The sequence below is a fragment of the Labeo rohita genome, chromosome 18 (assembly GCF_022985175.1).
Source record: "Labeo rohita strain BAU-BD-2019 chromosome 18, IGBB_LRoh.1.0, whole genome shotgun sequence".
NCBI lineage: Eukaryota > Metazoa > Chordata > Actinopteri > Cypriniformes > Cyprinidae > Labeo > Labeo rohita.
The window spans coordinates 34,209,838-34,236,190 of record NC_066886.1 but is presented as its reverse complement, the minus strand read 5'-3'; the positions used below and the strand labels follow the sequence as shown (position 1 = coordinate 34,236,190).

General features: G+C 39.7%; 1 protein-coding gene across 1 annotated transcript in view; it reads right to left on the bottom strand.

The window, feature by feature from the left end:
- Positions 1-26,353, bottom strand: part of hipk3b (homeodomain interacting protein kinase 3b) — a 48,307-nt gene extending 21,954 nt beyond the window's left edge. The window contains exons 1-3 of the mRNA XM_051134538.1: positions 26,003-26,353; positions 18,228-19,461; positions 4,643-4,766 (exon numbers count right to left, since the gene is read on the bottom strand). Of these exons, the coding sequence (XP_050990495.1) occupies positions 4,643-4,766; positions 18,228-19,459 (1,356 nt within the window). The 5' untranslated portion in view covers positions 19,460-19,461; positions 26,003-26,353. The remainder of the gene's footprint in view (positions 1-4,642; positions 4,767-18,227; positions 19,462-26,002) is intronic.

Here is a 26,353-nt window from a genome sequence, read left to right as displayed (position 1 = left end):
TTTCAGAGTAACAGCTTTATTTTCAAACAGGGATGTGTCACTTTAGTACAGTAAGAATATGCCTACATGTCCAAACCTGCACCCAGGGCCACAGTCTGCAAACAAACAAAAAAAGTTGTATTTTACATTCAAGAGCCCGAACAGCCACTCGCTGTAAGACCGCGGCAGTGTCAAACACGGGTTCCACACGCCTGTGAGACGAGGCCCAGCGATTGGTACCATAAGGGGGCGTTTATTTCTTCTATAAATATCTTTTGCTGTGTGAGATTAAATTGAACACCCCCATGAAGGAGGCGCGTGGATTAGGAGTGCGATGCCACTAGCCATTTTAGTCCTAGACTGGAATCACACCTTAGGCAGTCGGGTGACACCCCACACGCACAAAACATCAGAAATGAGGTGGTGACGTCCTGTTAAACATACTTTATGTGCTCTTGTAACATGCAACCTTAGTACTCAAGGGGCTGAGAGAGTCAGGTGTCTCACAATCATCTTTTTGACTTACAGTCTCTTCAAACTCTTGCTCAGTCATGGCAGTAGTTGACCTGAGAATGAAGAGTGCCTATAGACGATGTTTATGCCATCGCCTGCTATAATGTCCCTGCAGCAATGCTGAGAATGCAGAGTCCTTTCGCTCCAAATCGCTTTTCAACACACTTCACAACATGTCTGATTTACACACAACACACAAGAGCTAGGGGTGCACTGATATTTACATCCTGGTCAATTATTGTTATAGCTGAAAACCAACAGTCTCATGACAATTGTGACCCTGGACCACAAAACCAGTCATAAGGGTCAATTTTTATAAACTGAGATTTAGACACTATCTTAAAGCTGAATAATATGGTTTGTTATAATATTTGGCCGAGATGAAATAAAATTAAAATTGCCTTTAAAGTTGTCCAAATGAAGACCTTAGCAATGCATATTATGAGTCAAAAATTAAGTTTTGATATATTTACGGTAGGAAATTTACAAAATATCTTCATGGAACATGATACTTAATATCCTAATGATAAAAGAAAAATCGATCATTTTGACCCATACAATGCATTTTTGGCTACTGCTACAAATATACCCATGCTTTTGTGGTCCAGGGTCAAAATTCATGAGTATCTTCAAGGCCATAATTTCTTGCATCATATCATTTTTTTTTAAACCGTGATTGTTTAATTCTAAAAAACACATTGCACCAGTACTGTTTCTAAAATAATGTACGGCATCTGATTGACAGATAAACCATACATGTTGTGGATATTTCAGCAACAAGGTTGCTTTGCTTAATAATAAAATCTACAATAAATTAATATGTTATCACTGTTTATTTTATTATTATTTTTTAACATTTTATTTGTGTAATTAATGTTTAAATGGTCTAACTACAACATGTACACACACACACACACACACACACACACACACACATTTAACAGCCAAAAGTAAATTCAGGCATCAACACTACAACAGTATGAAAAACAGTTCTCATTTTGAGTCTTCCTCATGATGAACTTTAAATGTACTCTCTGCATTTAGTTAGTGTTACTGAAAGTGTTGGTTATTTAACATATCTGATTGACAAACTCATGCCTCAACTGGATTACATATTATAATTATCTATTTTATAAGTAAATAATTTAACTATTTAAACTCATAAAAACTATTTACTTATTTTTGAGAAAAAGTTCAAACAATACATTGAACGATTAATGGCAGAAGCTATGCTATAATTTATTGGCAAGTTAACTAAAAGATTAATCAGAAAATACTTGATAGATTAATTGGGGGGGCATTAGATTATTCAACTATTTAGAAAAAGATGATTTATCAATAGGTCTGTTTCTTGCACATAGCCATTGCATCATTTCTGGCATTTTTCTTCTGTACCGAACAACTGGCGTATTTCGTTCTGAAAAACTCAGAAACACATGTGCTCCGTCGTCTAGTTTGAAGATCAAGAAAAACAAAGCGATCCAAATGGAGCTTGAGTCATTGATGAGTGGAATCTCACATCAGGAATGGGCACATTCTGATCCACCATTCCTGAAAAAAAAAAAGACTCATTTTTAACAGATGGGTGAATTCTGACTGACTCTCCTCACAGGTGCTGTTGAGTTAAAGCTGGAGTGTTGTGATAGTGGAGATGAACGATTCCTGGCAGACCAAATTCTCAAGGGCTTAAAGAGGTCTTCCTGGCATAATACAGGGTTATATATGAGCAATAAGGGGCATGTAGCTTTTAGACTGACAGTTCACGACACCCGCTGGCATCTTAAGATCCATCGCCCCCCGCCCAGCTGCGCTAACATCCCGGCCAAAAGGAAGAGGAAGACCCATCAAACCCCCCGCGACTGCTGCCAACCGCTATGTCACGTCAGTGGCTGCTGGGGCTCTGCTCTCCAAACCCTCCCCAGAAACAGTGTTCTAATCTGGGCTTGCTCCTGTGTATCCATCTCACACACACACACACGGTAATGCCCCGTCCTATCAGTTTCACCGCGGGGCATTCAGGGGCCCTGCGGCAGAGGGAGTATGCCCCGAAAACTAGAAAACGCTCAGATCACACACCACGCACGTTCAGACAGACGCAGCATGAGCGCGCACAACAAACACCCACACGCTGACACTTGTACGCCAACACAAGCGCTGAGAAGCGGCCGTGAAAATTCTTCTGGAGATTGTTTGGGCCTGACAGCACATACCACGGCCCCGTGCTAAACAGATTACGTCAAGAGGAGGAGAAATACGGAGAACTCGCGATCAACAAGAGAGGCATTTAGTGTGTGTGTGTGAGAGAGAGAGAGAGAGAACCAAAGAGACCGTGAAACAAGATTTGAAACACACAAAGAGATATGGATAAATATGGGAGAATCACACGAAACCTTGTCTGGGTGACATTTCAACTCAAAATCTAAATAAAAACTATTACTTTTATTGCAGCCGTTGGTGTTCTTCTTCCTCTCTTGAGTCTATGGCAGCCCATAGAACCACTTGCAGAAAAGTTGTGTAATTTGGCACACTGATAGAGGACAGTCCCAACATTAACCACAGCAAGTTTGGAGTCTCTAACTCAAACTACTCTCTAGTGCCACCATTTGACCAAAATTGTATACGTTTATACTAGTAACTTTTGAACTGTACATTTTAAAAGCAAAATTCTTTTTCCTTGGCTCATGTCGAGTCAAACAAACACCAACATGTAAAGAGTCAAGATTTTTCACAATTTTTAATAGTCTGAAACTCATCCTAGACGGTTAGTCTGACTGTCACCAAAATTGGCTCAGATCATCTTCAGACCGTGCTGGCAAAAAGTTATGCAATTCAACTTGATTAGTCAAACTGTTCTCGATTAACGCACTAATGAATTTGACGATGAATAAGCAAAAAATGGATGCGAGGCTATATCTCCGCAATGGTTTGGCATATTGAGACCAAACTTGGTGTGTGTTTTAAAAAGCATGAGCTGAGCCTACCTGTAGCGTTTCAGCACAGCGCCACCAAGTGGTCAGGAGATATGGAAAATGCCTACTTTCGCTTATAACTTCTCAATGTTTTGGCCAAAAATAAAAAATAAATAAATAAAAAAAGGTTCAGCTTTGGTGAAGCATGGGAAGTCAAACCATACCCAATTTTCCCATGTCAGCCATTTTGGGCGTCGGCCATTTTTAATTTTGTGAAAACGCTATATTTTACAAATGCATTGGCACATCGTTATGAACCTCTGTACGTGTCTTCGTCACCGTGCCCCGACAGTACTCCAAAACTTTGGAAGCTGCACCACCTTGTGGCCAAAAGTATAGCGTTTTCGAAAGGAGTTTCCAAAAATAATGATAATATTTAAATAAATAGGGCTATTGTAATGAAACTGGGTCAACATGTTCTTTTGGTCATTTCGAGAACATGGTCACTATTTATGGCATATTCAGCCGAATTTCCAGACAGCAATTTTATTTATATTGAAAACCTACTATTTCAAACTCCCCCTAGACCGTTGGTCTGACTTTCATCAAAATTAAACTCAGATCGTCTTCAGATCATGACAGCAAAAAGTTATGTGTTACAAAAAACAGTTTTTGTAAAGCACTGCAACAAATCTGAGGCATGATGCCAGACTACATCTGAGGCTGTATCTCTGTAAAGCTTTGACATACTGACACCAAACTTTGTGTGTGTCATTGTCACCTCACACTGAACACACCACATCGATTTGATAACAGCGCCACCTATTGGTCAGAAGTGATAAGCCACCAAATCATTTTACTAGTAGTAGTTTTTTCAGCAATTTTCACTGAAATTATCTTAAAATAGCTTCAATTACGCATTGTCGCAGTTGGTGTGATGCTTCCTGTCATGCGTGCTTCTGTAATGCTTGGCCCCTTAACTGCTGCTTGCAGCTATATTTATTATTAGTAGTAGTAGTAATAGAAGTATTATTATAACAACTACTAAGAAAACTAAACCTAGAATACATAATTTTTAATATGCAAATTATATTTAGGATAAAGCGAACAGAGATCCACCACAATTTTGAAAAGTGCAGACTTGAACAGGAAGTACGCAAATCTCACCAGTGGTTCTGGTTCAGGTTTCATGACATTCGTCCAGACAGGAGAAGAGAGATGCAGCATTTTAGAAAAATTACCTGGTCAAACTCGAGGGCTCCTGGGTACAGCGGCCAGCCCAAGAAGAGCTCAGCGATCACACATCCCAGCGACCACATGTCTATGGCTTCACAAAACGGCAGGCCAAGAATGATCTCTGGAGCCCTGTGAGAAACACAAACACCAATATGAGAAACAGAGTCACCGTAACGAAAGCCTCAAAATTTACCTTCAACTTTCACCCTCAGACTACAAACTATCGGTCACCGAATTCCTGATTCAGTTACATACTTTTGCACCTTTAGAATTTCCAAATGGTGAATATTTTTTGCTATTACAGATTGCCATTGCTTTTTATTCCGTTCATGTTTAATTAATTAATTAATTAATTGATATTAACTGCTGCAGTAATTTAGGGATGTGAATAATTTAAGCAGACTAAATGCATTTAAAGAACAGTATATTTTATATAACCAACCTGACTTGGTCAACTTGACAAAACTGTACTACACAGCGCTGGTCAGGTAGAAAAAGTGCTTATAACCGCCTGGAAAAGGTTACTCACAAGGGCAATTTAACTTCAGTGAGAGGGGTACGCTGTCATGGAATTTAGAACATTCTTTCCCATTTGTATAGTGCGAGCCCATAAAACTGATCCAGTGAGCGACAGAGGCGGCGGGCTGTGTGTGCGTCTGTGTGCCGAGCGGCTGCTAGAATTTGGCACCAACTCTGTGACATCTGCAGAACAGGAGATTCACTAGCAGGTGATGCACTACAAATAATACTTCAGTGGAAACTCACATATCAGCTGTAAAACAGGCCTAGTTTAAAAGAGCAATCTCGAATCAAACCGTTCAAAATAACGTTTGACATTTCACCCAGCTCTAGAAGGGCTCCACAATGTTAAAGGAAAAACACGTAAGTGATAATGTACATCCGGCCGGATGTTATCGCAGGGTTGGCATCACCATGAAAGGGTTTATTCTGCGATAACAACCGGCTGAATGTACATTATCCCACTTATTACATGGCTGCTTGCCACACAAGTAAATAATTACACATGAAATATTAATATGAGCTGAGTTTTAAAAACCTGTTTGTTCATTTTCATCCATTACAGTGTACAACAAGTACTGCAGGTCTACTATTAATACTGAAATCCTCTGGTTTAATTTAACAGTAAATAATAACTGAAGCACAAGATGAGAGCTGAGGTGTGATGTATGACAGATGTGAAAGGAGCGCCGGCCTCAAATACCTGGATGAGCGCTGTGTTATTCAGCATTACTAATGACGATGGTTGTGATCGTAGAATAACACACCTCAGAATCGTCAGTTCAGTGGATCAAAGTGACTTTAAATGGGTACAAATGAAACACATAACTATGCATTTACAAACACAGTTCATGCGTGTTAAGGCACAGGCTGCGTTTGTTCGTTTAGGGTAGGACTGGTCTTACGTGGGTTACCAGGTCAGTGAGCTGGTACTTTAAGTGCAGCCATAGTGACGCAGGAAGCCCGGTGACTGCTTAGCAACAAATCACCACGGTGATCTCATTGAATGGCATTAAGGTCTCTGCGTGCGAGACTGTGATGCTGCTGCAGTCGGCGCTCATCTGACAGATTACCGTCAAACACAAACACACTTCTGTTAATGAAATAGGAGCGCTTCCTTAAAACATACCGAGCTACACAACATTAAGGATTTATAGGTTTTCAGGACTTTAATTTAGCAACAAGTTATTGTTGAAGGCTGAAGTATACTTCAGTTTTGACATGAACACTACAAGGATGGCTCTATTTGAACATTATACTCTTATGAACACTGATGTGCGCTATAAAGTAGGGCTGGGTGATGCAATGAATATTAGCAAATATACTGCAATATCATATATAAAATAAATTAATAAATAAAAGTTTACTGCAATAATGTTAAAGGTTTTTCTTCTAAAGGCAGGCCATTTAACTTCCATCCTTTCATTAGAACCAACAAAGTGAACATGATGTAAATAAGAGAATCTGCGCTGAAGTCACTGACAGCTACAGTGATTATAAGCGAGTGCAGCTTTATAATCCTCGCTTTGTTTATAATCCATCACAATGTGAATATCAGTTATTTCTCATGCTACACACTGACTGTGTGTTTCTTTGTTCTTCAAAGATCTTGCTTTGTTGCATATACAGTATAAATATGCAACAAAGCAAGTTCATTGATCATTGTTCTATCCAAATAATGAAAAATAACCACCAGTCTTTTAAGAGCAAACGAACATAGGGTCTGCGTTATTTCTCACCAGACGTTATGAACAATAAAAAAAAATGTAGTGATTTAAACGGAAGTTGTAGGCGTCTCTTAACCCCACACAAGCATCAGTCATGAAAATGTCTTGTTGTTACGATCTCCAGTAGTCAGTTGTTGTTCCACCACTTCAATTTCCTCTTTGAATGTAAAACAACAGCACAAACCAGTGTTGCCACGTTGTGGACCAACTAACTAGCACAAGTGACCGTTCACAAAGAGCGATGTGACAAGCAATCTGACCAATCATCAACGCCGAATCCACCACTCTGTCCGACAAACAAAACAGCCAGAAGAGCAGATTAACTTCGGTGGACTTAAACTTGAAAATGGTGTGCTGACATCTTTCCGCGGTTGAAATTAAATGTGTTGTAATGCTCATTCATGTTTTTTGAAGGAAAGACGATCGGTGCACGTGTCATTGATCTAATAAGGCAATACAGTGATCTGTCACAACACACTGAACAGCCACAAAACGGTGTTTATTGTTTGAATTTCTTAAAAAAGGCAACATTTTAAAGCTGAGACCTTGTCTTATACCAGAAGTATCCTGCTCTGTCTTGTCTGTCTGCGTGTCTTTCCATTTCCTCTTTGCTCCATGATGTACTCGTCACTGTGTCAGAACATGATGTGTAGCGTGACGCCGACATTGTTCGTTCGACATAGCAACAACTAAGGAGAGTGGTTTTTTTGCGAACGGTCAATTACGGATGCACAATATTGGATTTTTGCTGATATTTTTCAAATCATTTTGCCTGATAACCGATGCCAATACAGATACATTTCCTTTTGTTTGGAAACAGCACCAAATGTCTCCTGTGCGGAAATTATAAGCAAATTATTTTTTATTTTGGTTAGTTTTTAACAAGAACTTATTTGTTAGAATTAAATAAACAATTAAGAAGTTCTTTTATAATTAAAGTACACTGAAGCTTTGAAAATAACTATAAAAACTATATATCAATTGCTGCAATTCTTGTTTTGTTCCAGAAAAATACAGTGGTAACTGTACCACTTTATTTTAAGATTAAACGTTTGTAGATGTTCTAATTCAAAAGATCTGAAACTCAAATCTTTTAGAGCTCATAATTTGTTGGAAAAAAAATGTAACATATTACACATTAATGAATAAATCAGTATAAATAAAAGTTATTTAATTTACAACGGTCATGTTCGTGATTTTTTTTTTTTTTTAACTTATGTAAGCCATAGCTTCTGACCTTTAACCCTTTAACCGTCACCCCATTTTTGAACATAGACGTGAAAGTGTACTTTCCAAACTTAAATCGTTATAATTCATGAAGAAATAGATTTTCTAATATGATATTGAAGTACCATTTCCATGTTAATGCAATGTCAGATTTTAAAATGGGTTTCAAGGGATGAATTTTGAGGTTTTAAATTTTCCATTGATATATAATTTATGATAATTGCTAAAACATGGTAGAAGAAAAGGCAGTGAAAAATGAACTCCTGTTATGATGTAGATTTTTGAGGTCCACTCTTGTCATAAACGAATCTATTAATCCATTCTGATATCGGTCTGATACATTTTCCATCCCTAAGCACAATAGAATTAAGAACTCATGTCAGAGCTGAGTATACAGAGTAACTGCAAATAAAACATTTCCTATATTGATCGAGTGCTGTATGCATACACTTGAAATTCAAAGTATGCTTTGGGCTTCACCTTACTTCAAATGTGCTATCATGAGGCTTCATGAGTGTCAGTCATACACATGATTCCATTTTGATTTGGATGATGCCTAGGAAGGTAGATACTCATGTAGACACGGAAAACAATTGTCGGAGGTCCTTTTAGGCCCCGGTACATTAATGCGGGACACGCGTAACACCGTTCACTCCGAAAAACCCCGCGTTAAGCCTCCTCCTACAAACTCCCTTATATCAACTGAAGGAGTTCAGAGAGCTTCCTGAGGTCTCCATGCGTAAAGCAGCTCATTCTGCAGCCGCCGTTGGGTGATGATCCACTGCAGGTCTCATATATCGTCTCTCCCTCATAAACATGTGAGAGCCGATCCAATAACGGCATCTCCGTCCATATATGTGACCCGTCTCTGAGCGGCACTGAATAATCAACGGCAGTGAAAATATCTGTCCGGAGTGACTGCATACACTAATGAAAACTGAGCTGTTTTTGGGTGGTGGGTCGTTCCTCTGTGGAGAGCAGCGGTTCTCAACCTTTTGTCTACAAAAGCCCCATTCTTACATAAAAGAAAAACCTGGGTTTTGAAAGCTGCAGACCCAGATTAACAAAAACAGGGATTCATCATCAAGCACAAAATGGACTTTTATAGTAACTTTATGTTCTGCAAGGTGAAGCTGTTAATCTGTTAATCAAACTATAATAATTATAAATTAACAGTGTCCATATATAGCGTCTCTCCCAACAATCAATCAAACCCCAAGGTTCCATGCAAAATTCCATGGTAACCAATTACAAAATAACACAAGAAATGTTTAACATTTGAAAAATTTAAAAAAACGGTAACATTGTAAAAATGTGTACCATTTGAAAAACAAAACACAAAATCATCATTAGCAACAAGGAAAAACAAAAAAATGTGCCATGTTTAAACTATAATCAATAGGCTGGCAACAGTGACCGCATGTTTAAATCTGAAATGACTCTGGATAAAATTCAGAACATGCATGTCATAACAGAAAGCTCAAACCAAACGCTGATCTAAAATCAGCTCCAAGCACTTACAGTTAGAATATAGTATGGCCTATATGATGCCATCCGTGCACAACTATTTTTGCACTGGCATTAAAAATATCCTCTTGCCTCACAGGGTTACTTTTCATTAACCTAAGAATGCGACACAAACACTCATACCATATCGACACAACCCCTGCGGGCCTGTTCCCAGAATATTTACTGAACTCTGGTAATTAAAACACTGGAGTTGAAGTAATAAATGAGTAATCAGACTCCTTTAGAACAAAGCTATACATCTTTAAAACAACATGAGGAGATTTTTCATTTTGTCTGAACTTATACTTTAAAAGTGAACAGCAAGTTAAATCCAGTTTAAGAGCCTTCCCATTGAACAGTCGTTGGTTTGTAGAGACAATTACGGGTCTCACTCCACCGCCGTTATTTCAGTCCTCTATTATAATCGTGAAAGCAAACACCCATGCGTTACTTTAGCATGTTCCCTGACAAGTAGCTGGGCGGCACGAACCTTGTGTAGGTCTGTAAACTTTAAAAAGATGGTCACAATCATGATGTTTTTTCTTGGTAAAAACCTAAATAAATTGAGCAATGTCACCAAGGATGACAGTAGCACGCAACCACAGAAGCTCAGTCAGACACGCAATCTCAAATTAACAACCACATAACACTTAAACACCATCACAGAGCAACCTTTCCCACAAAGCTCAAGTCTTTAAAAGCAATACGCTTATGATGCTATATTTAGAGGAGAAAGGAATGGTGTGCTAATAGCAAATCTCACCTGGAGCCGTATTACCTGAGGATACTAAAGAACAGCAGATTTGAATGCAAACACCTTCATAATCATGTATAAACTCACCAAAAGTTAAACTCTAAAAATATTATCATTATATATTATCAAAATATTATCGTTTGTTTTTGTGAATTGTGGGGACTTTCCATAGACTTCTATAGATTTTATACTGACCAAACGATACTGTCTATCCCCTAACCCAACCCTAACCCTAAACCTAGCCCTCACAGAAAACATGTTTGCATCGTTACACTTTCAGATAAACATCATTTACTATTTTTAATCATTTTTTAACATTTTGGGGACTGTAGGCTGGTCCCCACAATGTCAAAAATTTCAGGTTTTACTATCCTTGTGGGGACATTTGGTCCCCACAATGTAGCAAAAACAAGTACACACACACACACACACACACACACGCACACACAAAAAAAAAAATGCAATATGAAAACTATTCCTGGATATTACTGTTTCACAGACAGGTTGGAACTAGATGGTAATCCTGCCAGGAAACCGCTCCGCAGAGACCGGAGGAAATTCCCAGTTACTCTGTAAAGCCACTTTCAAGATTTCCAATGTGAGTATGTACAGAAAAGACATTCCTAAACAAGACATCTTCAAGATTGTATCTGTAAAGATTCCAGAAAGCAGGCAGATTTCTTCATAGATCAAGATTAAGAAAGCCAAACAAAGGCAATAACAAAATCTAAAAAACACCTGGAGATTAAACACATCTTGAAATTCAAACCAAAGACTGATCTACTGCATCTGAGCAGAACCAAGCAAAACAGCACTCGTGCGGTAGATGAGGATGAACATACTCGTCGTGTCTCCAACACGGCCTTCTGTCAGCAAACAGCTGAACGCAACACTTGTCCAACATGAACTCCATAAGCAAACCGAGGAAACCTACTCAGATCATTTGAGGAACAGATCATCACAGGAAGGTCATCTGAAATGAGCGTGCTTCCTTAAGATTGAACTGCAACATTTAGCAGAAATATTTACAGTCTGTATCCATTTGTTTTAGAAAACCACATGAGAGTGGAATAGAAGGAACCTCAAGTCTCATAAAACCTAAATCCAGTAATTCACCAACTCTTTATTTCCTTATTCTAGCTTACAGCTACAATGATGGAGGAAGATAAGCCGGATATGTCTGAGACACATCGCAGTTCTCTTTTGAGAACACTGCTGGGAAGTGCCACTAAACAAAGACTAATAAAGAATCCGATCCCAGAGCGAGCGGGGAGAGTTCCTCGTGGGAGGGATTCCCATAAAGCACCAACATCTGGTTTACTTACAGTGTGCCGAATTAAAGGACAATCCAAGTTAAGCAGCAAGTCAACAACACATTGCCAACTGTTCCAGTCGGGGTAGTAGAAGTCAAACAAGTTAAGCTGAGTGAAGACACAAGTAGCCAGAGCAAAACGAGAAATTATAATCAAAATATTAAATTTAAAACAACATTAACATTAAAACTAACATTAGAAAACGTTCACCCACTCAAAGCAGGAAAATTCTCCAGTTTTAACCCGTTTAGATAAACAAATACAGTTATACAAGTTATGTACCCTAATATTTAATAATACTGGATGAATGACTGAAGCATTTAACATTTAATATCAAACCCACTTCTGCTGTAATTCCCAAAAATAAATGATGAAAAAAAAAAAAAAAACCCTTCCTTTCTAACAGCGTTAAAGTGAAACAAAAAGTGTCCTTTTTAGTTCTGAAACAAACTAGATAAGTCAAGGGTGAGAAAACCAATTTAAAAAGACTGTTTTTCATTATTGTTTTTATTATTATTATTTTAATGGAAAAAAAATTTGAGGTGTTTCCACATCAAAGATGACAATGTTAGCATTTGTTCATTTTAATTGTTGGCAAAAACTGGTTAATTTTGAGCTTTTGTGCCATTTTCGTCTTCCGCGTTTAAAATCTACATTGTGTTGACGTCACAGTTTGTGACGTACCAAAGGCCCATAGTGCTTTGATGGCGCGTTAGTGTCTCATAATGAATTATTTATAAGACTGCACATTCTTATCGTATGAGAAGACGCTTCACTTAATTATTCATGACAGCATGTGTTGATTTGCTATGACAAACAGTGTTGCCAAGTCCGTAGTTTTCCCGCGGAATTGGGCTACTTTAACACTGTTTCCGTGGGTTGTTTTTCCGTTTGCGAGCTGAAGCGACCCCAATAACGCCCTTGGAATGCTAATTTTACGAGGGGAACCCCCCCAAAAAAAAAAAATGTATTTTACCCCTGGGAATTTAATGTTTATCAGTTTAAAGGACTGGGCTACTTTTGGGCTAGTTTTGAGTAACAATTGGGTGAGTTTTGTTGTGAAAACCTGGCAACCCTGGTGACAAACGCTTCAGACTGTGAAGGATCATGGATTGAAAGACAATGTTTGATTTTGCTTTGTAAGACTGGCACAAACTAGAACCGGTGCTGAAACGGAGTGTATGATCTTTTAAATCACAAAAGGCTGCAGTTTAATTACATATAGTCTGTTGCACGGTGTTTTTAAAGTGAAGTGTGGTTCTGTGCTCATGTGAGCAGCTCATGATCCAGTGTTTTCAGCGTTTCACAGCAGTTCGGTTCACACGGAAGGCAGAAAAACGTAATCTCTGCATGTACTGCGAATGCAACATGCACCAGTTATTTTTATAATTATTGGTCTTTGTAAATCTGTTTTCACAGAAACTGAAGTTTTAGTAGTAAAAGATTGGGGGATTAACTCTTGTGAAGTGCAGAAATGAAGATAGTACAGTAAATTAAATATCCATGTTTCATTTATTTACAGTGCAGTTGTATTTCAACAGTAATATATTACTGTCATTAGACATAAGAACGTAATATGGACTGAGACACTAACACAGTTAGAAAGAGGTTTTGAGACCACTTTAAAAATGGTGGTACAAGTCAATACAAAGACTTTTTACTCTTTTCAGTCTGGTCACTGAAATGGGTTTGGATGTCTTAATTTTGCTTTCAAATCTTTCTTCTGGGAGGCATTTCCCCGGATCCCGCTAGAGGGACCACGGTTCACCGCCCGTAGTCTTACAAAATCCTGTGGGAAACACTGCAATCTGCCAATTGTTCTTTTCCTCACATCTATCCCTCACTTTCAGACACGGCAGCAGTGTGGTCCAGTGATTCCTACAGGCCCTTTGTGTTACTGAAGTGTTAATAACAGCTGCACAAGCTCAAGGTAACTGAACACAAAATTACATAGATGCTTTAATAGAAACAGCGCTACTTTTTTGCCTCCACTGTCCTTGGTGAGAGATGATCCTTGATAACACGTCACAAACAGGCCTTGACAACAAGACCAAGAATCCTTGATGTACTACACTAAGATTGGCAAGTCTGGAAACTTTTTTTTTTGTTTTTTTAAAGTGCCTTACACACGGAACAGAGTTACAATACACACGACTGGTTTTAGTTGATCAGGCATTAAGATGTATACGAAAACATGTCCATGTCCAGGAGATGAGAGCAGGTGATGTCAGGAGAAATATGACTCTCTATATAAAATATAAATGAAATAGCAGTGACCGAAGAATAAGTTAGGACAATTTACTCTGTTCCTCTTACGGGACACAATTTGATTGTCCTTGTTTGCGATCTTGCCAACGTTAGCAGATAAATGATTAATGAGGCAAAGTTTCCAACTCAAGAGAACATGGTTAGAAAGATACCAAGTTCATGTTCAGTCATGCCAACCCATCATGAAAAAAAAAAAAAAAAAAAAAAAAAAAAAAAAACATCAGTATAACAAGATCCTGATCTGTACCTCAAACAGTGGCTCCAGAAATTCTGTTCACCACTTAACACGATCTGTCACGTCCAAACTAAAACACAGACTATAGCTTTCTTCATTCTTTTTGGAGCTTATTTGAAAAGAAAGTCTTTATTTTAAAAATACGCAAATATGTCTAAACGGCAGCCGATTTCATTTGTTTGCTATTTCTGTGAAATCCTGTTTGCATTTTTAGCAAAAGGTGTGTGGCTGAATTTCTGGGATTGCTGGAGCACACCCTCTTTTGAAGCTCCTGTCTATCTATATTCTCGCTTCTAAAAGCAACAAAACAGCTGACGCTGGAAGACAGTGACCTTGACTGGGCGCTAAAGTGATCTCTAGTATTTTGCTCTGCCTTATTTCACTTTGACTGCCAGCGCACTTCACCATCTATAGAAGTCAAACTGAGTTGGCCGTCCTCCCATCAGCTAATTTTAGGCAGCGGTCTCCATCGCTCGGCCCCCGCTGTGAGATTGAGAGAACTCTCCCTAGAGCAGCAGAAACAGGGCGAGCACGGATCACTTTCACCGGACACGGGCAGGTTTGGGTTTAAAGGTTAGAGACAGGTGGAGCAGTAGTGTTTAACAAGTGTTTCCACATATACTGCTCTATATTACAATCATCTTTATAGTTTTTCACCAGGGGGTAATTCAGTAGAGCACCTTTACCAATTTCACAAAGTTTCAATCCACTTGATGATTTTCCATGGAAAAGTCAGAACTTCAAAAGAAATCTGAACCAACAAAAAAAACTGTGTGAATAACACCTACAAAAAGTAAACATGAATTATCACACCGACGTCTAAGAGCTTCATCAAACATCTGAGATGGACCTGATTTCCAGTAGCACGGGCATGTTTACACTTACTTAGAGACACGGCTGAAAATAAGATCCTGAAGATGACACAACCCACACCAAGATAGCAGAATGTGATTATAGCGCCTGCAGATGCTACAGCAGTTCAAATACACGTCCATTAGTCATGTTTACAATTGGGTCATTCTGTGTCAAATCACTAAAAGTTTTGTTCGATTGATTTGTTTATAGGATCATTTATTTATTATTTATTTCATAGGATTGGGCACCCCTGCCCTGTATGGCTCATTTGCAGAGATTTAGATCAGTGTTGATCCTTCAGTAAATTGTTAAAGGGGTCACCGGTTGCAAAACTCACTTGTTCATGTTGTTTGAACATTAATGTGTGTTGGCAGTGCGTGCACACAACCACCCTATAATGATACAAATCCATACAGTGTTATTTTTGTAATCTTTATAAGTAATCAAGCCATTCTCAGCTTTTTTGTCGGTGTGATGTCACACAAAGGCAGCTCCCACGATAGTTGATTGACATGACCGTCTTACCTTAGACCCGCCCTGACTGAGCTGTGAACAGTTCGACTCTGACCGCCATTGTTTCTGATTGAGGTGTTCTGTTGTTGAATGTACTAATGAACATAACAGTCATGATTTACTCCCAACATTTGAGCCGCTAAAGACACAGAGGATTAGCGTTACTTTCGTTTTAGAAGGAAATGTGCCCGGCCATCTACATAAATGCGTTTATGTTCGCGCGAACCATTCGTGATGCAGCTTCACCAACAGCAGAAGTGAGTATTAGGGGTTTTTTATTGCATCTTTGCAAATCTCCTTTCTTAATAATGTGCCAGTTAGTAAGTTTTGCAGCTAAATGCGGCTTAAGTAAACAGGCCAGCTCCTCACCCCACAGAAGAGAGGGGCGGGGGAGCAGAGCTCATTAGTATTTAAAGAAACATGCAATAGAATGGCTGGCTCTGAACAGAGCTGATTTTGACAAGGTAAAAAGGGTGTTTTTTTTTTTTTACACTACCACTGAGAAATTTTAACCAAAGTATGTTATAGACTTCTCATTAAGACTCTAGAGAATCATATCAGCTTGTGGAAAATGGGCATCCGATGACCTCTTTAAATTGTACACATTTTCAGTGGTCAAAAACCAAATGTGGGTCACTTTAAATGCAGGTCATACTTTTATTTTTGTTTTAAAGACGAATGTGTGAAAAACAAATAATGTTGAAACTATAAATGCACCGTTTCCTATAAAAGATTACAAAACTTTCTTATGAACCAGAACTAAAATCAGAATAATCTTTTAACATAAACATTATTTTTTGTCACTCAGACAGGTATGTTCTATGCAACTGTTTGTAGGGAAACAAGCTACATTTCTAGTTTCAACATTATTTATTCTTCAAAGACTCCCCTTTAAACACAGTAAGTATCAACTGAATGCAAAGTGACCAACATTTGGTTTTTGACCATTGAAAATTCAACAATTTGGACACTAAGTCACCCCACATCCCCTTATGTCTGATCTGTTGAAAACTCAAATCTACCAGGAAATGAAAATATCTTCTAATTACTTGCATTCAGTGGCTGTTCAGTATAGTACACTACGTTTCAGCTGCATTTATAGTGCAGAGCATGCAAATGGTTTGTATGTGTGGAATATCTGGATGACCTACTACATTTGTCAAAATGTGCAATGCAACTAATTCCCCGTGCATGTGTGTCCTGCAATGCCTGACCCATTTGAGTGTGACGAATGAATCAGTAGTCACGTATTCTCCTTTCGGACTTAATCAAATTGCCAGGAGTTACACAAAATTAAATTAAAATAGCAAACCTAACCATGCTTTATTTTGAGATTAATGGACACTATTTGCGGAATGTACTCGTAGCAGTCAATACCTTAAAACTCCATATGATCTAATGGAGGACCATAAATCCAAACTGATGGATGTTCGTGACAGGACCTCAACAGATCAAGACTTGCCCTAATTATTAGTTACCCATCACAGGCATGATTTCTAATAGAACTGCACAAAAGTAAATGTAAAGTTCATTCTTTGTCTAGACTTTTATTTTGGCAATCTATCATAGTGACAATTAAGCCATTCAGGAAACAAGATGGAGCATGATAATCCTTCAAAAACAAAAACAAACAAACAAAAAAAAATTTAGCCAACATTTCAACATCTAAATTGAGGCCGGCACAATATTTACAAAGGCTCCCTGCATTTCATTACATACAAGACAGTTCTCTAAAAACCCATTTATTACCAGTTGTTTTTAGCCTATTGTACATACTACTTATTTTCAAAAAAAAAAAAAATCACTTCCTTTCCCATGGCGATGTGACAAAAATGGTTTAGCCCCGGCCTGTTGCGTGGTGGGGTCAAATAGTTCTACAGGGTCAGCGTCACTTTAGAACACAAGGGAAATTGTTTTACATCAGTGGCGTTTCCTGACTGGTAATTCCACAAGGATTTTAGTTGTATAACACACACAGAGCTCATAAGATTTCAATGATCTACTAGTGAGAAGAAATTACGTGCTCAAGAGTAATTTTTGCACAGCATACCGATCAACAACCAAACAGAACAACTCAAGAGTGCATCAACACAGCACTCAGCAAACAAACGCAAGTAACTGGCCATTGTGAGATACCTTCTTGAGAGAATTTCTTTCAGCAATTCAGCAGTGATCGACCAGTATAGATTTTTTATAACCAATACCCATACCAGTTATTTGCATGATTATGTGCCCGATAACCGATATGCAGAACCGATATTTATCTACTGTTATAAAGTAATGTTATAAAGTCCATACTTCACTTTGGTTTTTCCTCCTTTCATATCCGACATTTAAAACTCCATATGATCTAATGGAGGAGCATAAATCCGGCTACATATCTGGCATTCATGTAACATGTAATATGTGCATTAATGGTCGTTATGTTAAATAAAGTTTACTAATTCCAGCAAAGTAAGTGCTTTATCTACGCATGCTGTTGTTGTCTCGTCTCCCCTCAGACGCCGTGCTGCAATGGCGATCTTGCGTGCAATTCTTAAAACATCCACAAGATGGCAGTGTTTATCGCAGAATCCGATGCTACAAAACTGATTACGGTAAAACACTTAAATATCGGTAAATCGATATATCGGTTGATCTCTACAATTCAGTCTCATTTGTTGTACATACCTGTAGTACCGCGACTGGAGGTACGTCGAGCAGACGGCTTTGGAGACGTGACTAGCTGAGCCGAAGTCTATAACTTTCACCCGGTAGGGCTGCCGTACAGGGTCCACCAGCATGATGTTCTCGGGCTTCAGGTCGGCGTGGATCAGGCCCATGGCCTTCAGCTTTTTTAGCGCCGTGGCCACCTGCTGAAGAATGGGACGGATCACCTTCAGAGGCAGCGGGCTAAATTTGTTCTGCTTGAGGAAGTCGTACAGGTTCTGCTCCAGCATCTCGAACACGAGGCAGGTGTGGCTGCGGTGCTGGAAACACTCGAAAGCTCGCACCAGATTATGCTCGTCGGCGTTCTCGCTGCTGAGGCGCGCCAGGATGCCCACCTCGATCTGGCCCTGCCGCGCATACGACGGATGATTCTTCAGGATCTTGACCGCCACGATCTCGCCGGTGCCTCGTTTCCAGCATTTCACCACCTGGCCGAACGTACCGCGGCCCAGGAAGTCTAAAACCTCGTAGGTGTTCTTCAAAGAGCAAAGCAACTCGTGCTGCACCAGCTGGTAGTCTCCATCCGCGCTTCCGGAGTTCCCGCCTCGCTTGGCGGGCGCCGGCGGCACCGCGGCCGCAGGGTTTCCCACATTAGATTGCAACATCGCAGGTAACATTGACAGGTCCTCGACGATCTGCATGGCGCTTCCCAGGTTCTCCAGCTCCCCGCTCTTACGTTTCAGCCCGCATCTGTGGGAGCCGTCTTGCGAGTTGAAACCTCCGCAGTCCTCCCGGTCGCCCTCGTCCTCTCCTCCACCGCCTTCGTCACCTTCGCCCTGTCCTCCTCCACCTCCTCCTTCTTCTTCTTGACTGCCGCTTCCCTCTCCCCGACCCCTTCCAGCTGCCCCTGTAGCTCCACTGCTGCAGCCCCTTCCTCTGTCCTGATGCTCCGACTCCTTGTCCTGAGAGGAGACGCCCCCTTTCTGACGCCGCACGCCGCGTACGGCCGCGGTCTGCAACGGGAAGTCCGGGCCGCGGTGCCTGCCGATCGCAGAATCTCGTGTCCTAAACGAAGCGGTGAGTTTTGTCGGGTAAGCGATGCCGAGGGTTCTACCGTTCAAGTAAGTCTGTGGGTAGGCCCTCTCATGGTAAACACAGTTACTGGGCTCGACTTTGAGTTTCTTCACACTACAAAAGGCACTTGTCTGAGTTTGAAAAACATGTGGTGGGTAGACCAAGACTTGTGAGGCCATACCTGTGAACACAAAAACACATACGGATCATCTTTCAAATTGTTCTTGTCAAATTCCGAACTGTAGCATTCAAAATTACAGAAAATGTGTGTACAGGTGTTGTCCTGTTTTTATTCACCATCCAAGCCTAAACACTTCGTAAGGGATCATCGATCCCGCTTGCTTGCATCATCGGGCTGACATCATACTTGACCTTTGCCCCCGAGTTACAGCAGCAAAGAGCAGGTCGCCTTGAGCAGCCAATAACAGGCCGATAATGACACACTGCAGCTGAAGGTTGAGTTCCTCCCTCCAACACCCACCAACCCTCCTTCCATAAATGCCGTAAAGGGAAAAACTAACTGCTCACAGGTTCGTATGACCTTTTCCATATCGGTTTCCATGATTCGAGATCTCTAGGCAACGGCCGTTTCAAAATGAGCATTACTTTGTGTGGGGGGAAAAAAGACACCAAAGGCACAGTATCATCTGTGCTTGCACAGCTTCTCTAATCTCAATAAATAACCATTTGAGGAAGGACAATGACTTCAAGTAAAGCGAACTGCTACTACTCTAACTCAATCATATATGCTGAATTTTCCCCCAGGGTCAAACCCACCTTCGACGTGTGTACCAGAAAATAAAAAATGTTGAGGAAAGGGAACAAGATAAGAGTGTAATTTCTGCAACAGGCCAACACATGACCGTGATTTTGAAAAGACGCTGCCAATTTCACATGCATTTGGCTGACATCCTGTGCAAACGTTGTAGCTTGTCCAAGTCAAATTTAAGAGCTGAAGCACACTTAAGAATCTCAAGAGCAACTTTTCTACAGAGTGCAAACAGACAACAGATGCGTAGTGAGTGAAGTGAGAAGGGGTGTAATGTGAGAAACCATAAAACAACAAAAGACAGGCCAGTCCCAGCAAAGAAATTAAAAATGTATAAATATTATCCAAAACAAATCTTGTTGCTAACAAGAATCATATTGCAGATGATCACTGGGTGTTCTTTGTTATCAAATTTTCCCATTTAACAAAAATAATAACCACGCACGTTAACACTGAAGATCCGCTTTTCACTACCACATAAACATCTTAACATTTGACAATCATCATGCTCTTTACTTTCTGTTTTACTTTTACTCTACAAAAGTACTAGAACTTGATTCTGCCCGTCTTCATGCAACCAGTTTTGTAAAATTACTAAACGGCTGGTTAAGATTTGCTCAAATCATAAAATTAGGATGTTAGGGTATTTTTTTTAAGGAAGAAAAATGCATTGCATCTCTAGAAAAAAAAAAAAAAAAAACACCAAAAAGTACCATGGAAATACCAGGTCTTTTTTTTTTTTTAACCATGTGTAGAACTGAATTGCTTTTTAAGCCGACCTATTCATTAAGGGCTCAAAATTTTGTGAAAATAAAACTGCCTGGTTTACGCAGATGGACAGCATAAAATAAATCAGAATTAGGCACGGTCACGAAAGTTTTATAACACTGCAGGACCTGTGGGATTCTCACTCCTAGTGAACATTTCTGCTAAACAGGAGGCGAATAAGTAGCTTAGTGTTCCTCATTTAAGTAAGTAACTTGTTTTAGTCATCTACATCAAATTAAATGACCTTACATTTAACCCTCTTTAAACTGCAACCGACAGCATTTTACTGGTGTGTAACAAACCTCCTGAAAACTACTTCAATTAACTAGACAAAAAAAACAAACCAAAACACCACCTACCACAACTAAAAGGTGTAAATTTGTGAATGAAAAGCAACACCTCCAAGGCAGTGGAAAGTAAATATCACAAGCAAACCAACTAGTAATACTGCAAGCTGTGAATAAACCCAAATCAGTATAGATTTCCTTGATTCTCTTAAATGACTCACTTTCCTGGCACATTAGAAGAATGCATATGATAACTGTTCGCTTGGTTTTAACGCCGCATTTTCAATACTGTGACACGAAAACAGTGACATAGTGTTCTGTCATGCTAACCTGCTACCTGTATCTCTGTCACAATCCTAAAAAGTTATTCATTTGAGAGAAAATAATAATAATAATAAAAATAGGTGTCAGTGTTGCTACTTTTAGTTAGTTATTGAGGTCATAGTGTTTGAACATGGCAAAAATCTTACCAAAGCAACTTAGTCTAATTATGACTGGTTGTACGCATTTACAAATCTATACGCATTTACATTACAAAAAAGAAACAAAATAATAAAACACACACATTAATGTGTGACACGCCAACAGTCTTGTGCTTCTTGATCTCACCACCTCAAGAAAATGAACGATCTCCAGTCACTACACACTGCTGTCAGTTTTAACAGTGATTTTTCCACCCAAACTAGTTAAGCACAAACTCCACTGTCTTCTGTCGTAAAGAAATTTCAGGAATGTTTAGCATTTGAGGTTAAAAAGTAAATGAACTGGGTTTTTTTTTTAGAAAATAAGCAAACATTTCGCTAGATTCCTCGGCTGGAATGGTTTAGAGCTCTTTGAAGCCGCATTTAAACTATATTTTGGAAGTTCAAACTTGCCGACACCATATCAGTCCATTACATGGAGAAAAGTCCTGAAATGTTTTCCTCAAAAAACAATTTCTTTACGACTGAAGAAAGAAAGACATGAACATCTTGGATGACAAGTACATTATCTGTAAATTGTTGTTCTGGAAGTGAACTTCTCGTTTAATAGACTAATCTGAAAAATAAACATGTTAATTAATTATCAAACTTTATTGTTAGCTGCAGCTCTAACGAAAACATTATTTTTACCATGATCAAAAACACATACAGCATTTAGAGACGATCTTTGACATGGAATAAATGTTTAACTCATTATGTTCACATTATGAATTTTAGCCATTAAAGTCATGCACACTGATATATGTTCACTGCTCAAACTAAAACGAATCCTTTTTAACTTTATACAAAGCAATAATCAGTACCTGAGAGTATCAGCGACACTGGACACATGGTTTGTGTTCCTGAATAGAAACCACTCTAAAAATAGACTCCTCCGTCGCTCATCACTTATCACTGTAATGGCTAGTTAGGACAAAGTCTCTGATTAGCATGGGAAAAATACCTTTCATCTTGTGTCGCGCTCACGTCTAGTTAGGACACTAGTTTTTCATTTGAAAATAAGCTTCCCACAATTCCCACCCGTACAGTCATTCCAAAGGGCCATTCCAAGCACTTGCTAAACAAAGTAAGTGGTTATAATTTAACTTAACGTTTAACTTAGAACACTACATTTTCAATCTGCGAGCACGCTGAAAAACAGCACGTTTGTGGAAACCAGGCCTGACACGAGGGTCAACGGTCTGACAAACACAGTCTGTGGATCACGTTCACCAGACAGCTGCGGTGTCTACGTCACGTACATGAGGCTGCGCCACAAAACGAATGTGATGAATTTGTTGTAAATATGCCACCAGTGTGGTACGTCTTGGTTAACAATGTTTAGAAGTGAGTGACATAATGATTCTGTCGAAGCAGGGTAAGAGCATGGTAAATATACTTGATATATAACGCGCTCATGAACGTTTCTGTATTAAACATCATTTTAGGTTAAAATTACAGTTTAACGCTTTAGGGAACAGTTCTCACTCATTAACTAGTCACTCATCAGCCGTTTATAAGTAAAACGGGTGGCTCTTTGCCTCCACATCACGCATTTAAAATCCTTTAGTGCACGGCAAGCCACTGGTTGTTCCGCTTATTCCACGGTCATCTGCCAAATTATAGACACGTTACAGCTCGTTAATTCTTGCATTCTGCCCACTTCAAATCAGACACAGAGATGAAATAGTGCAGTGAGATCATATTTGTTGAAATGAATTATTCCATTTATTGGTTGAGTAATCAATGAGTCTGTACATTTTTCTTATCTCAGGACATTTCCAAGGGACAGTTTACTCAAAATGAAACTTGTCATCATTTACTCGCACTCAGTTTTGTTCTAAATGTGAATGGCTCACTTCTTCCCCCCATTCCTAAATTATCTTTTTCCTCCACTAGTTAATTTTAAACGGGCCTGCAAGTTTGAATGTGATCACCTTCGAGGTGAAAACCCTACAACTGCTTAATAATACTAACAGCATATTTGTCACCATTAAAGTCTGTGGTATACTTTGTTTAACAAAGATTAACATCTGAGTCAGGCATGTGTTCAAACCCCCAACAATAACAGTGATACCTGGCAAGAAACTGAAGGTTTTTGGGCCAGGACTTAAAGGGAATCCAGTCCTGCGGGATACAAATCAAAGACTGTCAGAATATAAAAAACAACACTGACCACATAATGAAAGTCAGCGGAGTCCGGTGTTGTTTTGGACCCCACTAAATTCACTGCTTGGGGAAAAACTGTTAAAACATTCTTCAAAATAGTAAAGCCTAGTAAAGCAGACTTGTAATGACACGAGGGCCAGTAAATGATTCCCTTTACGCTACAATATAATACAACTGTTCATTTTATGACTGACAAAAGGAAGCAACTCTGTTAACAGCATGTTTATGTTAGTTTATGATGGGAGGGGCTGGATCTCATATCAGGGGTCAAAAAGCAAGCGCAATCACAAAAGGCCATAAAGCGAGAGAAACATTAAAACGAACAGGCTCAGACACGCATGTTTTCCCATACTTCAACTCAGAAACTGGACTGTAGGCAAACAACAAAGAAGGTCATTTCTGAGCCACCCGTTAAAATGTAAATTCCACGGAGTCATAGCACGTACTGTAGTCAGGTCTATTTTGGTCGCGAGCCTCACCGCAGTGAGTAAGAGAGGCCGGAGCGGGCCGCTGGTGTGGACACGTCTCTGCACTCAGCAGAACTCAAATGGCAGCCAGGCTATCGTGTGACTCCTCTATTGAACTTCCCCCGCCGCTAAATGAGCTCATTCTTCAGAAAAAGCTGCTGAAAACAGCCTTACCCACCATACAACAAGGAACATAAAACACTCCGTCCGTCTCTAGAGCCGCCTTACCACGAAAACCAGCGCATTAGGCCAACTCACAGACGTAGCTCTGCCCTAAAATAAAAACGGTCATCATTTATTCATCGCCATGCCGTTTCAAACCGATATTACTTCCATTGTTCTGTGCAACACATACAGTGACTCGTGAAGAACATCCTGGACGTGTGCAAGTTATTATTCACCGATAACTGGTTCACCCTGAAATAAAAATCATGTCATCGTTTACTCACCCTGATGTCATTTTCATCCTGTATGACTTTTGTGAAACAGGATATTTTGAGAAACTGTTTTTTTTTTTTTATGTTCATACAGTGGAAGTGACAAAAGAAGGAAGTTAAAACGGTTTTTTGATGATTAACATCCCAAGGTATTTATTATACTGAAAAAAAGGCCAGGTCAAATATGCAACGCAGTGAGGAGAGTCATTTGGGAATGGCACGAATTACATAAGCTTCCTCATTTTACAGTAAACAATTCCGCTCTCAAAACGATCATTTTGCTTTCAACGGTGCGCAGTTTAATCGGACACCAAAAAAGTCTCTGGCAAAGCTCTATGGGTAACGTTAACACCCCACACGAGCTCTTCTCATGCATAGTAAACCGGTCTATTTTTATTTAACATTTGACCTATTCCACTGCAGACACATGCTGCCTCAAAACAACCTCAATTAGCACTTTTAAAAAGTGTCCTAATGCACCCCGGGCTTAAGAAACTCAATTATCTTCTCTTATTACGTACTTTTATTTATTCTATGATTTTTTCCATCCGATGCATGTATTTATATCCTAAGTAGAACACTTTGTCAACACCCAGAAGTGGGTGACTTTCTCTAAACTCTGCAGACTAGTTTGAGATTGATCTGGTAAACAACTCATCAATATCTGGGCTGTTGAAGACTAAAGGTTTCTTAGTGTTAATTCTACTGGAACAATTTCTACTGTAACTTTCATTACATAACAGCCATGTTAATACACATGTGCAACTAAACGCACCATTTGAACAGTTTCCACTGATCACACACACACACACACACACACACACACACACACACACACACACGTCTGGTTTATTATCTTTGTGGGGACTCTCCATAGGTGCAATGGTTTGTATACTGTCCACACTGTATTTTCTATCCCCTTACCCTAACCCTACCCCTAAACCTAACCCTTACAGAAAACTTTCTGCATTTTTACTTCCTCAAAAAAACTCATTCTGTATGATTTATAAGCTTTTGTACCCATGGGGACCTCAATTTAGGTCCACACGGTGACACTAGTCCCCACGAGTCTGTGTGTATTCAGGTTTAGGTCCCCACAAGGATATAAAAACAAGTCCACACGCCTATTTGACTGCTTGTATTTCAGGCGACTGTGTTAAATCCTATAGGAATGATGCCCATCAGTCACATCGAACAAAAACGTCCGCATTATAACATTGTCTAGGGGCCAAAATAAGTGGATGTGAGCAGCTCGACACAGCAGTGGTGTGGTGTGATCATCCGCTCTGGTTTGACTCCATAAACAAACCGAGACATTCGGCGATCGACAGCAAAACAAACCGCCCCCGATTAAAAAGTCTCACCTTTCACACGGAGTAACAGTAGATATAATCCAGGTCTTCTCCGATCATTTTACACACTTCAACTGAACTCACAGCATGTAGATGTGTGTGTTTGTGTGTCTCATACTGCTGCCATCTTGTCCTGAGTCCACAGCACCATCAGCCACATCTTACACCTCAAAGATCTCAACAATACACGCGATCCGCGACACAGAAGCGAGTCCGGGCCATCGCGGTGAAGCTGGAGCTGTGCTCTGGTCGCTCTGGGCGGTGGAGCCCATGATGTGTGCGGGGAAGAGCAGCGCTGACAGTCGATATCATGTCCCTGTACACACACACACTCTCTCTCAGCTGCGGGAGGAATGTTTGCTG